Source organism: Humulus lupulus, chromosome 6 (assembly GCF_963169125.1).
Source record: "Humulus lupulus chromosome 6, drHumLupu1.1, whole genome shotgun sequence".
NCBI lineage: Eukaryota > Viridiplantae > Streptophyta > Magnoliopsida > Rosales > Cannabaceae > Humulus > Humulus lupulus.
Genome location: NC_084798.1, coordinates 8,301,495 through 8,316,061, shown reverse-complemented (window position 1 = coordinate 8,316,061; position 14,567 = coordinate 8,301,495). Strand labels below are relative to the sequence as shown.

Genomic DNA, 14,567 nt, shown 5'->3' with positions numbered 1-14,567 from the left:
TGGTGATTCTAGTTTTAAAATTAAATACTTTTTTTTATAATTTTCTTTTAGAAAAAATATTCAATATAATAAAATTTACAAAAATTTAAATTAAAACTATTAATTTAAAAAATTTATTTGATCAAATTTGAATTATTTAATTTAAAAAATTTTAAAGCCAACAAAAAATTATATATAAATAATTAATTTTTTTATTAAAACAACTAAATAAAAATAATAATAAATATTTATATTTATATCTTATGTTATTATTACATATATGTTTGGATAAGAAGAATACATTAAATAACAAAATAAATAATTAATAAAAGAGAAACTATGTACATAAATATTTTCCTATATAGTTTTGAAAAGATAATATATAATATATAGTTACTAACCTATAAACTATATATAGTTATTTTACTAGTTTATTATAATACATGTAGGCCATAAATGTTAATACCATACCTAACAAAGAAGTTCAACGTCAACTATAATTTTTATCTTTAGCATATGATACTACAATACTACAAAAAAAGGCATTTGTATCAATTTCTAACTGCCACAATGGAGTTTTTGCACCTGTTTTATATATGACGTGGAATTTCATGATGCAAACTAGACTAACATTTGCGTGAGTGGGGAACTATCACAAATGTCAGATTTGTGACAGTTAGGCACTGACGCAAATGCTACATTAAAAAAAAATGCTACACAAATACTGACCCAGCTCCAAGCCAGCAACCTTATGCGACCCCTGCCCCCAGCCACCCTCTTGACCCCCGCAACCCCAGCCACTCCCATGACCCAGCCACCCCCCACGACCCCGATGACCACTGCGACCACCACCAAGCGCATTCTGCAAAACGAAACCCAAGCAGAGAAAAAAAAAAACAAACCCCAACCCTGATGAAGAATAAAAAAATCTACACAAAAAATTTTAAAAAAACAAGCATAAGGTTCATGAACATATTATATTCATCAATTTAACCTTAATATATGAATAAAAAAACTAACCAAAATGGGTCAAGAAAGTTGGAGGCGCCACTGGTGTGGAGGGTTTTCGCGTAGAGAATTTTTTAAAAGTTTTTAGGTCAAATGAAAAAATTGGGGATGAAGCTGTGTATTATTGGGGTTGCGTCAGTGCCCCACTAACGCAAACCTTTCGTTAGTGTCAGTTAGGCACTGACGCTAATGTCCCCATTAATTGTGTCATACTGCCATCGACGGAAATTTTCCCCATTAACATCGTCAGTGTTAGTACTGATGAAATTGCTCTTGCATTTGTGGTAGTGCCCAACTAAAACAAATGCTCAATCTCGGTCAACGGCGTCAGTCAACTGCGTTGACTGACGCGTTTGACTCACACAAAATGGGCATTTTGTGTTGTGCTACTATATTATAATTATTTTTTAAAATTTTGAAGTGCATCATCCAATATTGAAATTATTCATCTATAAATAATACATGCAGGTTGGAAAAGTATAGTCAATCTTACATGTGTTTATCGATATATAATATATATGTATTATTATATGTTACTACAAAAAATCTTAGTTTTAGTCACAATAAATTTTATGACTAAAAACAAAAAATTTATGACTAAAGAAAAATCATCTTATCTATGTCATTACTAAAAAGTCTGTGGTTAAAAGTATTAGTCACAAAAATCACAATTTGTTGTCACTAAATGTATTTTTAGTCACAACAAACTTTATCACTAAAAATAATAAGTTGTGACTAAAACTACATTAGTGAAATCTTGTAATTAAATATAATTTTTTAGTCACAAATAATTTTTTGTTGTTACTAAAAGTGGCATTTAATCACATAAAATATATGTTGTGACTAATAAGAAGTTGTAGTGTGTTGGAGCGAAATATTATGGATGAATATAGTTCGGAACAGCTTGAGACTTCTCTTTGTTCTCTTTTTCTTTACATTGAATGCAGTTCAAGAATTGCTCAAAATCAGCTCCTGTGAAATTATGACACTTGTTGCAGGAAATGTACCAGAAGGATTGGTTTGGATTAATTATTCAAAATTGATCCTCTTATCCAAAATGTTTTTTTCATCTAATGAAGAAAAATGTAATTATGTGAAGGGAATAAATAATTATAGAGTAGTAAATAAATATTTAATAGAACTAAGAATATACCTCTTCTGGAATAATGCTATTTATAGCAGTGAAATTTTCTGGTTGGAGGGATTGCTACTCTTCTTTTGACTGTGTTTTTTTTTTCATTTCATTTTTCTCTCTTTTAATTCATGTTTTATTTTCTATTTTTATATAATTCTCTTGCGCGTTTTCTTCTGTTAATAATTTTATCATTTACAGAAGTTGTTATTTCAAATATGTAGTAGATTAGATATGTGTATATGTTTATTATATCTGTAACTTTTATTTTTTTTGGTTCTGTATAAGTTTTGATTAATCTATGTACGTATATGTATATATACTTATACATTTATAATATGAAGAGAAGAGACAAACCATGCAGAATAAAAGCTTTATATATATAAATGAAATTATTAGTGACTGAGTTTAACTTTGCTTATTTTACACATGAATTAGTTGTGCAAATTCTTAAGGTGATTTGAAAACTTGTATACTTAAATGATTTTTTTCTTTCTTTTGTTATGTATTCTTTACGAGGAAAACAAAGGGCAAAACCAATAACAGAAAATAAAAAGAATAATCAACGTTGGACATAAGGCACAAGGAAAAATGAACGAAACTATGTCTTGTTACAAAACCAATAAAACATGATCAAATCTTCTAATTTCGAAGCATTAACCTTACTTTAATAAAGCAATCATCAATCTTGTACCACATGTACTCATTGAAAAACCAATAGTAAGCACGTCTCCAGAAACTACAAACCAACAAAGGACCAACAATGCCCACAAAGCCAACTCCAAACCCCATTGCAATGCCCAATCGAAACCAGTATTTTTCTTCTTTGTCTTCAGCACCTGCAACTTTGGGTGTTGTTTCATGCTTTTCTCTGCACTTTTTTGGCAGTGGAAGTCCACAAAGCTGGCTCCCAATAAAACCAGAAGCATCCATTGTTTGCATTTGGGTGCTTGTAGAAATTTCTCCTAACAAGTTGTTGTACGACAAATTTAAATGGTTCAAAAAATTTAAACTTGACATACCTGGAGGAATGTTACCAGATAATTGGTTCATTGAGAGATCTAAAGATTCCAGCATCATCATATTTCTGATCTCATTAGGAATGCTTCCTTGGAGAGAATTTCTTGAAAGGTTTAGAAAATATAATCCTTGGAGATTAGTAAGTTCTATTGGAAAATCGCCTGATAGATTGTTTCTAGAAAGGTCTAGGCTAGTCACCAATCGCCTGATAGATTGTTTCTAGAAAGGTCTAGTTCTGCAACGAAAGAAGATATTTGAGGTAAAGGGCCTTCAAACTTATTGGAACTCAGGTATATCATTGAAGGAATAATAGAATTAAAATGCATATCAGGAACTCGCCCATTTATTTGGTTGTGAGAGAGATTCAAGTAGGAAAAGCTAGTTGATAAGTTCCAAAACCAAGCTGGAATGGGATCTGAAATTCCAGTTTGGGACAAGTCCATGTGACGAAAGTTATTTTGTGATTTTAGCCACCTTGGAAATTGAGGACCTAAGCTCCAATATCTTAAGTCCAATGTTGAAATTCTAAAGGGTGGTATCCAATCAGGTTTCACACTTAGCATCAATGAATTTCCAGAAGCATAGAACTCAATCAGTTTTGTTAAATTGACAAAGTGAATTTCAGAGACATTACCTTCCAAAAGATTGTCAAAAATATGAAGAGTATTTAAACTAGATAAAGATCCTATGCTTTCTGGAAGAGAACCATTGAATTGGTTACCACCAATGCTTAGATATCCCAATGCTGATAGTTTTCCAATAGAAGCAGGAATGGGACCTGAAAGCATATTTCCTTTAAGACAAAGAACTCTAAGATTTTGAAACTTCTCAATGATGTCTTCTCTGAGTTCACCAGAAAAGAAATTTTCATCCAAATTCAGAACTGTAAGTCTCTTTGGGTCACAACCGAACGAACTTTCAAGAACTTCTGAAATTTCTCCTTTGAGTTTGTTATTATTCAACCAAATAATTTGTAAATTGCACAAGTTTCCCATAGATACTGGTATTTTCCCTTCTAAAGCATTGTGTGACAAGTCAAGATTGGCCAAAGATGTTAGATTTTCAATGGCACTTGATATGTCTCCGTGCAAGTCATTGAAGCGAAGGCTCAAATATTCAAGACTGTGATAACTATAAACACAGCTTGGGGTGGTAGAAGAGAAGTAATTACCAGAAAGATCAAGATCCTTTAGAAAGGTCATGTTGTGGAAATGGCACATAATGGAAGCGTCAAAAGCATTGTCACTAAGTGTAAGATGGACCATGTTTTTAAGATTGAAAAACCAATCTGGTAAAGAATTCAGATTGCTTTGAGAAAGATCCACGTATTTTAGAGAAGGTAAGCTCTTGGAACAGTTGGGAAGAGAACCTTGGCAATAGCTTCTTCCAAGATCAAGATGCACAAGCCCAGTAAGATTGAAAATCCAATTTGGTATTAACGAAGATTGGAAATCATTCTCTGAAATATCAAGTACCTCTAGAGATGAAAAATTGACATGAGATATGGGATGGATATTTCTGAGTTCACACAATGACAAATGTAATTCCAACAAAGAGGGGAGTTTGTTTATTGAGAGTAGCCAATCAGTAGCTGCACTAAAATTTGCCTTCATTTCTAGATATTCAACTAAAGAAAGACTAGAGAGCCAATGAAGGTTATCAACATATAGATCTCCAGGATTATAAACATCTTCATAATTACTTTGAAGAATAAGATAACTCAAACTTGACAGATTTCCAAGTTGGTGGGGGATTTTTCCCTCAAATCCTGCTTGGGTGAGGTTCAAATATTTTAAACTCGTCAAAGAACCAAAGAAACTAGGAATTTGAGTCCCCCCAAAGTTATTGTAGCTCGGGTCTAAGTGAGTTAGATATGACAGATTGAGTAAGGAAGGATTTACCTTGCCACTTAGTGCACCATTTTGATCATAAAGATGATTAGCAAGGAGAAGTTGTTCGACATGGCCTGTGGTGTTGTCACAAACTATCCCAGTCCATTTGCAGCAGTCATCTCCATTGGCAACCCAAGAAGCCAGCATGTTCAAGGGATCGACGAGGTCATGCTTGAAACTCAAAAGTGCTTTCTTCTCATTTTCGACACAGAGTGAACTAGATTTTTTTTTGGTAGAGGTGACATTAGTGAAAGTTGCTTCAACAAGGAAGATATTAATGAGAATAATCAGAATAGTGCTTGTGATATGTTTAACTGAATTGTACAAAGCCATGCCGGATTGAATTGTACATGTATAATTGCATTTTTCCAGTTCATATATAGTCTCGAGTCAACTATTAATTTCCTGGAAAAATAGGAGAGGAATGAATATTGATATCTTGATAGTGACCTTGGCTGACGTGTTGTTATAATGCGCAATGTGGAAATAGAGACACTAATAATACAGACCAAAGAGAATAACAGAGTTATTTTAAAAATAATAAAAAATTAGTGGACCTTGTCAATTTTCAAGTATATAGATACATCTAATGTGGTTTGACTTCATTATCTACCATTGATCTATATACATATATCATATACCTTTTTTTAAAGAAATTGATATTAGCCTAACTTTACATAAAGTTGTCGTTGAAAAGAAGGGACATATCGCTACAAGAATTTTATTATTTAATTACATTAGATTATAACACATTTTAAAAAACGTTACCAAATTACATTAAAAACAATAAACGTTTTATTAATAAGCTTGACATAAAAAAAAAGAAAGTAAAAAGATACAGTAAGACTCTTTCAATCTTTCTCTCTCCCATTTCTCCTCATCCCCGATTGTCTCTTCCATTTCTCCAATCATCCTCATGGATTTCTAGCAATCATTCTCGCGACTTCTCTAAACCACCTGAAAAGCTTTCATATCCTCAACAAATAGGTATGTTCTTACTCAGCTGCTTAAAAATTGTTTCAATCCACAATTGAAATAAAGCACTGGTGATGCCTCGTCGGAACCATCACCGTCACCGCCGCCAACTTCTGTCCCCCAAACTTTGCTCTGTCCAACGACAACGGTGGCTGGTATAATCCTCCGCTCCAGCACTTCGATTTGGCCGAGCCTGCTTTCCTTCAAATTGCTCAGTACCGTGCTGGAATTGTGCCAGTTGTATTCAGAAGGTAACACAACACAAACTCTTCTCTCTTTTCTTTTCTTTTTTTCTATTTATTTTTCTTTTGTGAAATTTTAAATGTTAAAAAAATTAGTTTAATTGCTATAATTGATTAGTATGATATTGATGATCTTTTCTCTTCACAAAAAGATCGAACAAGAAATTATAAGTTTTACACTATAGCTAATTTGTAAATACTGTTTCAAGGTGTGAGAACATATAAAGCCATTTACGATGATATTATATTTTGTTCTTTTCAAAATTTGGGGTGCATATCAACTGTTTGATTAAATTCCTCAATAACCTGTAATTCTATTTTCTTGTGTATGCACGGATGTTAACTCAAGCTTATATATATATATGAAAGGAAAACGGTTCTGATACAGAACAATGAGAAAAAGGAGAGGAGAGACCAGAAGTGTTTGAATAAATGCTTCACTGAGATATATGTGAATAATATCTTTAAACTAAACTGACAATATTTCAAATTTATTAGAGGTGTAATATTTTCAGTTTTATTCCCCCATTGATACTTGATTTATCTAAGTTTTGCATAGATGGTATTAATTTGTTGTTATTCGTAGACTTTATGCAAATAGTAAGTATCTTTAATATCTTTAAATAAACTTATGATTCTCAATAAAGTGATATTTTATATTAGTTAAAATGAGTGCCTCGTATATATGTACAATTTAGGAGATATAAGTAACAAAGATTATCATGTGTTTATTTTTCTCCAATCCCACTACAAAAGCTCACCTTATTGGGCTCCACGAGAACTATAAATTTTCATGTGTTTAAAAATGATGTTTGTTTTTATCTACTTGCTATGATGAGATCAGGAAGTGATGAAAGTTAAACTTATTTGCTTTATGAGTCGTTATCCTGAGCGGTTACCACAAGGTTCTCCAGAACCATAGTTTCTTAGTAGATAAGACGAGGGTAGAACACCGTTTCATGTCTATTGTTATGCTTGTTGTTTGTTGATATATACACATGCATACTGACATGTCAGCACTTCATGTCAGCATACTGAGTTTAATAATTGTCATTATCAGATAATTTTTCACTACTTGCAGTTTGAATCCGAAGACACTTACTCTTTCTTACTTTTTGGTGGCGGTGCCTTGCTTACCCTGTGGCTAGCATCAGCTGTTGTTGGAGCAATTGATTCTATCCGGGTGGTGTGAAGGCTTTTCCTTAGCATCTTTGTTTTTCAATCAAGTCAATAGATTTTTTTTCCCTAAGTTGGCATATTGATGATATGCTTAATTCAATGAAATGAATCAGTTCCCCAAATTGTTGGAGATTGTTGGTCTTCGCTATACAGTTTGGTTCGCATCTCGCTATCTGATATCCAAGGTAAAAGTACTAAATGTTTTGCATTATGAGTAATGATGTCAATTTTTGATTTTATGACTTGCAGAAAAGAAGGGAGGAGTTAATTGCTTGCATTATTCATTTTACTTTCATACCATGTTCCTTGAGTTTTTTTAGTAATGTTAATACAAACTGTGAATTTAATTGAGAGGTGGATATACTTACTATTAACCCTTCAGTTTTTGACGACTACCATCAGATATTCCCTCCATGATTATCCTTTTCTTGAAGCTTAGTTTTTTTTTCTGCTGGTTTAAGTGACTGCTATTTAGTTTCTCTTCGGTTTATCTTGTTTTTTTTTCTTCTGGATTTTGGTTATTTTAGTTAGTTCTACTGGTCTCATGACTTAGTCCTCCTATGTTTTTCGTTTTTTACTTGTACTCGAACTCTGTTTTGTTTAGTTTTAATGAATCACTCCTATGTTTATAGGGCATTCAACTAGGAAAAAAAACATCACATATAAAAATGAAACAAAATTAAAAAAAACACGTAAAATTAGGAAAAAAATAATATTCCCAGTTATTATTTTGTCGTAGAAAGATACTGAGCATTAACACATAAAAGAATTTAATATTCCCAGTTATTAGGCATTACTGTATATGTGGTCTCCAACTCCAACACTACTCAAAATATAAAATAGTCTACCCTATATTATAAAATAGGTGCCTTTTAGTTGAGGGAGAATATCATTTTTTTCAATTGAAAATTACATTTACATTAATATTTTATGGGTATGTATTGACGTGGTATTCATTGTTTTTTGAAGATACCTTCTATTATCAATAATTCTCATAAGTTTAAAATTTGGTCAACAACTTTAATTAATTGATTTGAAAAAAATATCTTGACATGTGCATGTTCTAATTGTTCCATCTTATACTTTTTTTTAAAAAAAAATTATAATATAATTAAAACCATATTTTTACAAAAATATAAATATAATTACAACTTAATTAAATCAAATAATTTATTAGATTTATACTTAAAACTAAAATAAACCAATTCCAAAATAATTTTTTTGAAAAATTTGTAGACCAAATTCAAACAAAAGGTACTATTTTAACTAATTTTCTATATTAAGGATACTAAATGAATATTATTAATAATAAATGGTAATACAGGTATATACTCTATAAAAACAAAAGTACCTAATGCATAATTTCACATATTATATTCAAATAATCATATTAAATAAATGAAAATTATTCAATTCTCTTGTATTATAATTTTACTAGGTGCAAGCAATATGTAATACACGTTTGGTTAGTTTTAATAATTTGATAACTTTTTAGATGACAATAAACTATCATATTTAAGGTACAAAACATTTATGATATTATTTAAAGCGTACACTTAAATAATTAGAGAAAAAACTTGTTCATTCTTGATAAAAGAGAAATGTTATTATAACTTTTTATATAGTTATACAATCATTCTAGTTCTACACGCATGACACTAATATATAATGTATTTATAATGTTTATTGTTATTTAATATGAATATATATTTATATAAGTTAGATTAAATAATAAAAAATAGCATGTTTTCTTTTTAAATACAAATGATAATTTTTTTAATAAAAATTAAGATTATGTAATATATATTATTATAATAATTATATTTTATAACAATTAAATTTATATTAATCTAATTACTAAATATTTGTTTTACCAAAATTTCATAAAAATTAAGATTATTATATATAATAATAATAATATTTTATACATATGAATTTATGTAATTTGGCACTATTACACTATCATGTATTTATTAATCATAGCTTTTGGCAAACAAGTCTATATTATGCACTGTTTTGTAGCACAGAGACCAAGTGAAAGCCTGTTTTGGTTTAAACATGGGGAGGCATCGTAGCACAGAAATGTTATTCTTCCTGGTTCTTCTCTGTGTATGCATATCAAACATGAGTAGTATTACCTTTGGCTGCATCGAAAAAGATAGACAAGCTCTCCTAAACTTGAAACAAAGCTTTCAAGATCCTTCACACAAGTTGTCCTCCTGGCAAGGTCAAGATTGCTGCCAATGGAAAGGAGTAGCCTGCAATCAAACCACGGGTCATGTTGTCAAGCTTCATCTCAGATCCTCATCAATGGATTATCCATTTTCACCTTATTCTGATGATACTACTCATCTGCCTGACTTACAAGCTAATGAGTTGAGCTCTAATTTGTTGGAGCTGCAACATCTCAACTACTTGGATCTCAGCGGAAACAACTTCAGTTATAGCAAGATTCCCAACTTCTTTGGCTCAATGAAGAATCTAAAGTATCTAAATCTGTCTCATGCATATTTGGGTGGATTGATTTCTCTTCAATTTGCAAATCTTACTAGCTTGCAAGTGCTTGATCTTCGAGGTCTTTATGATGTTAGTACTCGTACTTTCCAGTGGGCTTCAAATCTTTTGTCTCTCCAATACCTTGATATGAATTCGGTAAGTTGTTCGAATGCATCAGATTAAATGCAGGTACTTACCAACCTTCCTTCTCTGTCACATATTAGCCTATCTGTTTGTGGATTAAATATGGTCAATTTTCCTTGGCGTTCGATCAATTCCACCTTCTCTGCTAGTGTTCGATACCTAGACCTTTCCGGGAATCATCTTGAAAGTTCAATTCTTAATGATCTAAAAAATCTGACTTCTCTTGAAGTACTTGATCTTTCGTTCACCTTCTATGCTACTAGTTCCTCAATTCCAACCTGGTTGGGTGATCTTAAGAGCCTTGTTTACCTTAATCTGGCATCGAATAATTATGATAGCTTTGAAGGAGAAGGTGGCTTGCTGTACATAATAAATAATGCTTGTTCCTTGAAGGTATTAGATTTGTCATAACAAAATTAGAGAAGTGTTAGAGCCTCATCGAAATTCAAGAAAATGTGTCAAATATAATCTAGAGATATTACATTTAGAGCATAACGAAATGGGTGGTCCTTTGCCTGATTGGTCAGAGCAACTAAAATTTTCAAGATACCTTGGCCTTTCCCAGAATTTATTTCATGGTCCAATACCATCATCAATTGGAAAACTTTCATTTTTGAAAGTATTAGATCTATCCGTCAATCAATTAATAGGGTCAATTCCAGAATCTTTGGGAAGATTGTCAGTATTAAAGAGGCTAGATTTGTCATCTAACAATTTGAATGGGGTCATTCCAGAAACATTGGGAAAATTATCAGTATTAAAGTGGCTAGAATTGTCATCTAACAATTTGAGTGGGGTCATTCCAGAAACATTGGGAAAATTATCAGTATTAAAGTGGCTACATTTGTCATCTAACAATTTGAATGGGGTCATTCCAGAAACATTGGGAAAATTATCGGTATTAGAGGAGTTATATTTGTCATATAACAATTTGAATGGGGTCATTCCAGAAACATTGGGAAAATTATCGGTATTAGAGGAGTTATATTTGTCATATAACAATTTGAATGGGGTCATTCCAAAAACACTGGGAAAATTGTCATTGGTGAGGGTTATAGATCTTTCTAGAAATCAATTAAATGGAAGCTTGCCTAAATCAATTGGAAAATTAGAATTCCTACAATCCTTGGATATCTCATCAAATTTATTGGAAGGTATTGTATCCGAGGATCACTTTGCTAACCTTACAAGGTTGGAAAGGTTGCTCATTGATTCCAACAATTTCTCGTGCCAAGTTAATTCAAATTGGATCCCTCCTTTTAGTCTCTATTACATCAACATGGCTTCTTGCAAAGTTGTAGGGTCTCATGGAGTCCCCCAATGGCTTCAGACACAAAGGGAAGTCTTTGAATTGAATCTCTCAAATGCTAATATTATTGGAACATTTCCAAAATGGCTTCAGAACATGTCAAGCATCAGCTCTCTGGATCTCTCTATGAACCAAATCAGCGGGCACCTACCTATGAATATTGGTTCTTTGTCTATTCTGTGGTATCTATATCTTGGCAACAATCTAATAAATGGTTCACTTCCAGAGTCATTATGTGAACTAGAATCTTTGCAAGAACTAGATCTTTCGAGAAACAAGTTTTCTGGGATATTGCCTAATTGTTGGAGAGGGAGCCAAACTGTGGATGTCATCAATCTATCACACAATAAGTTGTCAGGGACTATTCCAAGCTCAATGGGGAACTTATCACAACTGTCGCGATTGCATATGAATAATAATAACTTTAATGGGAAACTTCCATTGGCTTTGAGGGGTTGTTCTGAAATGATGCTTCTTGATCTTGGCGACAATAACTTTTCAGGACCTCTACCAACTTGGATTGGAGGACATAGCTTCCGGGACATAATAATTTTGAGGTTACGCAAGAATATGTTTAGTGGAAGTATCCCTTTAAATTTTTGCAAGCTCTTGGCACTGAGCATTTTAGACCTTGCAAATAACAATTTGAGAGGAGAAATTCCTCATTGCTTTGGAAAACTCACTGGAATGATGGTAAAAGATTATCCACAAGTGAATGGAAGTATGGGTGATGCGAAGGTTTCACAAGTGATAAAAGGAAGAGACTTAGAGTATACAAAAACACTGCTACTTCTTGATAATTTGGACCTCTCAAGCAATAAGCTAGTTGGGATAATTCCAAAAGAGCTATGTTTGTTATCTGCCTTGCGTGGTTTGAATTTGTCCCATAATCATTTGTTAGGCAATATTCCTAACAATATTGAAGAGTTGAAGTCCTTGGAGTCTCTTGACCTTTCAAACAACAAACTTTTTGGTGAAATTCCACAAAGTATGTCCAAATTGTTATCACTAGACAAGCTCGACTTGTCTTACAACAATTTGTCAGGCAAAATTCCAACAGGACCTCAACTTCAAACACTGAATGATCCAAATATCTATGCTGGCAACGATGAACTATGTGGAACCCCATTGCCAAAGAAATGTTTTGGAGATGATGATCGGAGAAAAAATGCCCACGAAGATGATGACGACTACAAAGATAGTAGGATCGAAAGAATATGGTTTTACTCTGTGGTAACACTTGGATATGCAGCTGGATTATGGGGAGTAATTGGGAGTCTGGTTTTCAACAGAAACTGGAGGCATGCTTTTTTTTGTTTCACTGAAAACACCATGGATTGGATTCTTGTGAGAGTAGAAGTGAGAATTGGGAGACTGAAGAAGAGCATCATGAAGTGGACCATCTAATAAAGATATCTACTGATAACATGTATTTCTCTATGTGTATGTACGTACTTCATAGGACGATCGATCCTCTCAGTTTGTGTATTTCATCTTAATTTATGCTGTCTTGTATTGTTTAAGTTGTAACCTATTGCCACAATAGTTTATCAAAGATTCCTTATTTGCTTCAACTATGCTCATCTGTTGGAATTGACAGAGATTCCTCGTTTGCTTCAATTATGCTCATCTCACAAGTTGTATATTTTTGCCTTCTCGGGACAACATTTGATAATGCTCCTGTGGTGAAATTTCCACCGAGATGCCAGGTCATATTGGTTGAAATTAACCTGCCAAATTCTGGTGCAACAGGGGGGCAATGAATCATTTTCATTAACATCAAATGATTCTGGTTCAATCTGATCAGTTGTAACACCTGTATGCAGTATCATGTCTCCCCTCCTCCAATGCATAAGTAAACACAAATACAGAAGAAAAAATCAAATAAATAACATGAACTTTCTTCATACACATAACATTTGAAAAGTATATTTCAAAAACCCAAACAAACCAAACCGTTAAAATATATTAAACAAGAACTTTTGGATTATTAAAGTATACTTTGGTGTTCTAAACAATTGTAAATACTTTTGTTTTTTTATTAAATGTCTAAAAGGAAATTAGTCTCACATTCAAAGTCATGATTCCACAAAATCAATACCCAGACACCATAAAGAAAGCATCAAAAACACATGCATGCTACAGAGAAGGGGAAAAAGGAAAACACCCACTAACCTATTGAAGAAGTCTACTGCGGTGGCTTCAATACTTTCGCAAGAGATCACCCACTGCCACTGCCTGCCTTGTTTTGACTTTACTAACTATTATTTTAATATATAATATGTTTTCATTATCTTTTTAAAACTATTATTTATTTTTTAAAGCATGAAAACAAATAAAAGGTACTATTTTTTTATTCCTGATGTTATTTATACAGGTACTTGATAAACAGAGAAAATGAGACCTTAGATCCAGGAGAAGATGAGGCATTATCAGAGGAGGCTCTGGCGGAAGACGAAGATGCCATGGAAGACTGAAATCTGATACCAAATGAAGAACAAAGAAAACTAAGACAAATAAATATAAGGATATAAGCTGATAAAAACATAAATGACTAAGCTCTCGAAAAAATAAAAAAACAACACGTACCTTATTAGAAGTTGATATGCGAAAGGGAAAATGCAGCTTACACAAGGATGTATACATACACAAAAGTTATAATGATGTGTATTCAATTTAAGCCATTGATATTTGCAGTTTAGGAGTTGTATAAAATCTACCTTTGATAACGAAAACAAATTACTTAAAATAAAGAAGAGGACCCACATGGTTATAGAGTGTCATTAACGCAATAATACACTGTAGACGATCTACACTTTTCATTAATTTTGTCCTCTTCAAAAGTTAACAATTTTATTTTAATAACTTATCTTTTAGTGATTAAAGCTAAAAACTACTGATTAAAGCGTGTAGATTTTAATGTACACTAGTAGTATAATGGTAATATTTTTATTTGTTTAGAGTTACTAGCTCATATAGCATCTACGTACTTTAAAAGTTTAAAACAACCATTATAGAATTCATCAATCCTTGAGCTTTTGTTTTAATAGAAAATCATTATTAAATCTTATACTGATATGTATATTTCCCAAATAATGCCGAAAGTATGAGCAAACACCAAGTGGATATACCAAATTATATTTTCCTTGAAAATAAAAAGAATTAATAGATAATTTAAAAAAAAAAAGGAA

At 32.2% G+C, this 14,567-nt stretch overlaps 3 protein-coding genes and 1 long non-coding RNA gene across 4 annotated transcripts; 2 read left to right on the top strand and 2 right to left on the bottom strand.

Annotated features, from left to right (window-relative positions):
- Positions 1-2,669: 2,669 nt before the first annotated feature.
- On the bottom strand, positions 2,670-3,333 carry LOC133781577 (receptor-like protein EIX2). Its single transcript, XM_062220617.1, has one exon. The coding sequence runs from the start codon at positions 3,200-3,202 to the stop codon at positions 2,762-2,764; it is 441 nt and encodes a 146-aa protein (XP_062076601.1). The 5' UTR covers positions 3,203-3,333; the 3' UTR covers positions 2,670-2,761.
- Positions 3,334-5,364, bottom strand: LOC133784636 (receptor-like protein EIX1). Its single transcript, XM_062223927.1, has one exon. It carries the CDS (start codon positions 5,362-5,364, stop codon positions 3,334-3,336), a length of 2,031 nt encoding a protein of 676 aa, XP_062079911.1.
- A 488-nt stretch (positions 5,365-5,852) lies between these two features.
- On the top strand, positions 5,853-14,166 carry LOC133781580 (uncharacterized). Its single transcript, XR_009870156.1, has 3 exons — positions 5,853-6,257; positions 7,330-7,612; positions 13,754-14,166. It is a non-coding gene; the product is annotated as an uncharacterized LOC133781580 (long non-coding RNA).
- On the top strand, positions 10,557-12,996 carry LOC133781575 (receptor-like protein EIX2). Its single transcript, XM_062220615.1, has one exon. The coding sequence runs from the start codon at positions 10,567-10,569 to the stop codon at positions 12,781-12,783; it is 2,217 nt and encodes a 738-aa protein (XP_062076599.1). The 5' UTR covers positions 10,557-10,566; the 3' UTR covers positions 12,784-12,996.
- Positions 14,167-14,567: the final 401 nt, after the last annotated feature.

Excerpts from the sequence above, each read along its gene's own strand:
- LOC133784636 (XM_062223927.1), bottom strand. The coding sequence starts at position 5,364 with ATGGCTTTGTACAATTCAGTTAAACATATCACAAGCACTATTCTGATT.
- LOC133781577 (XM_062220617.1), bottom strand. The coding sequence starts at position 3,202 with ATGATGATGCTGGAATCTTTAGATCTCTCAATGAACCAATTATCTGGT.
- LOC133781575 (XM_062220615.1), top strand. The coding sequence starts at position 10,567 with ATGGGTGGTCCTTTGCCTGATTGGTCAGAGCAACTAAAATTTTCAAGA.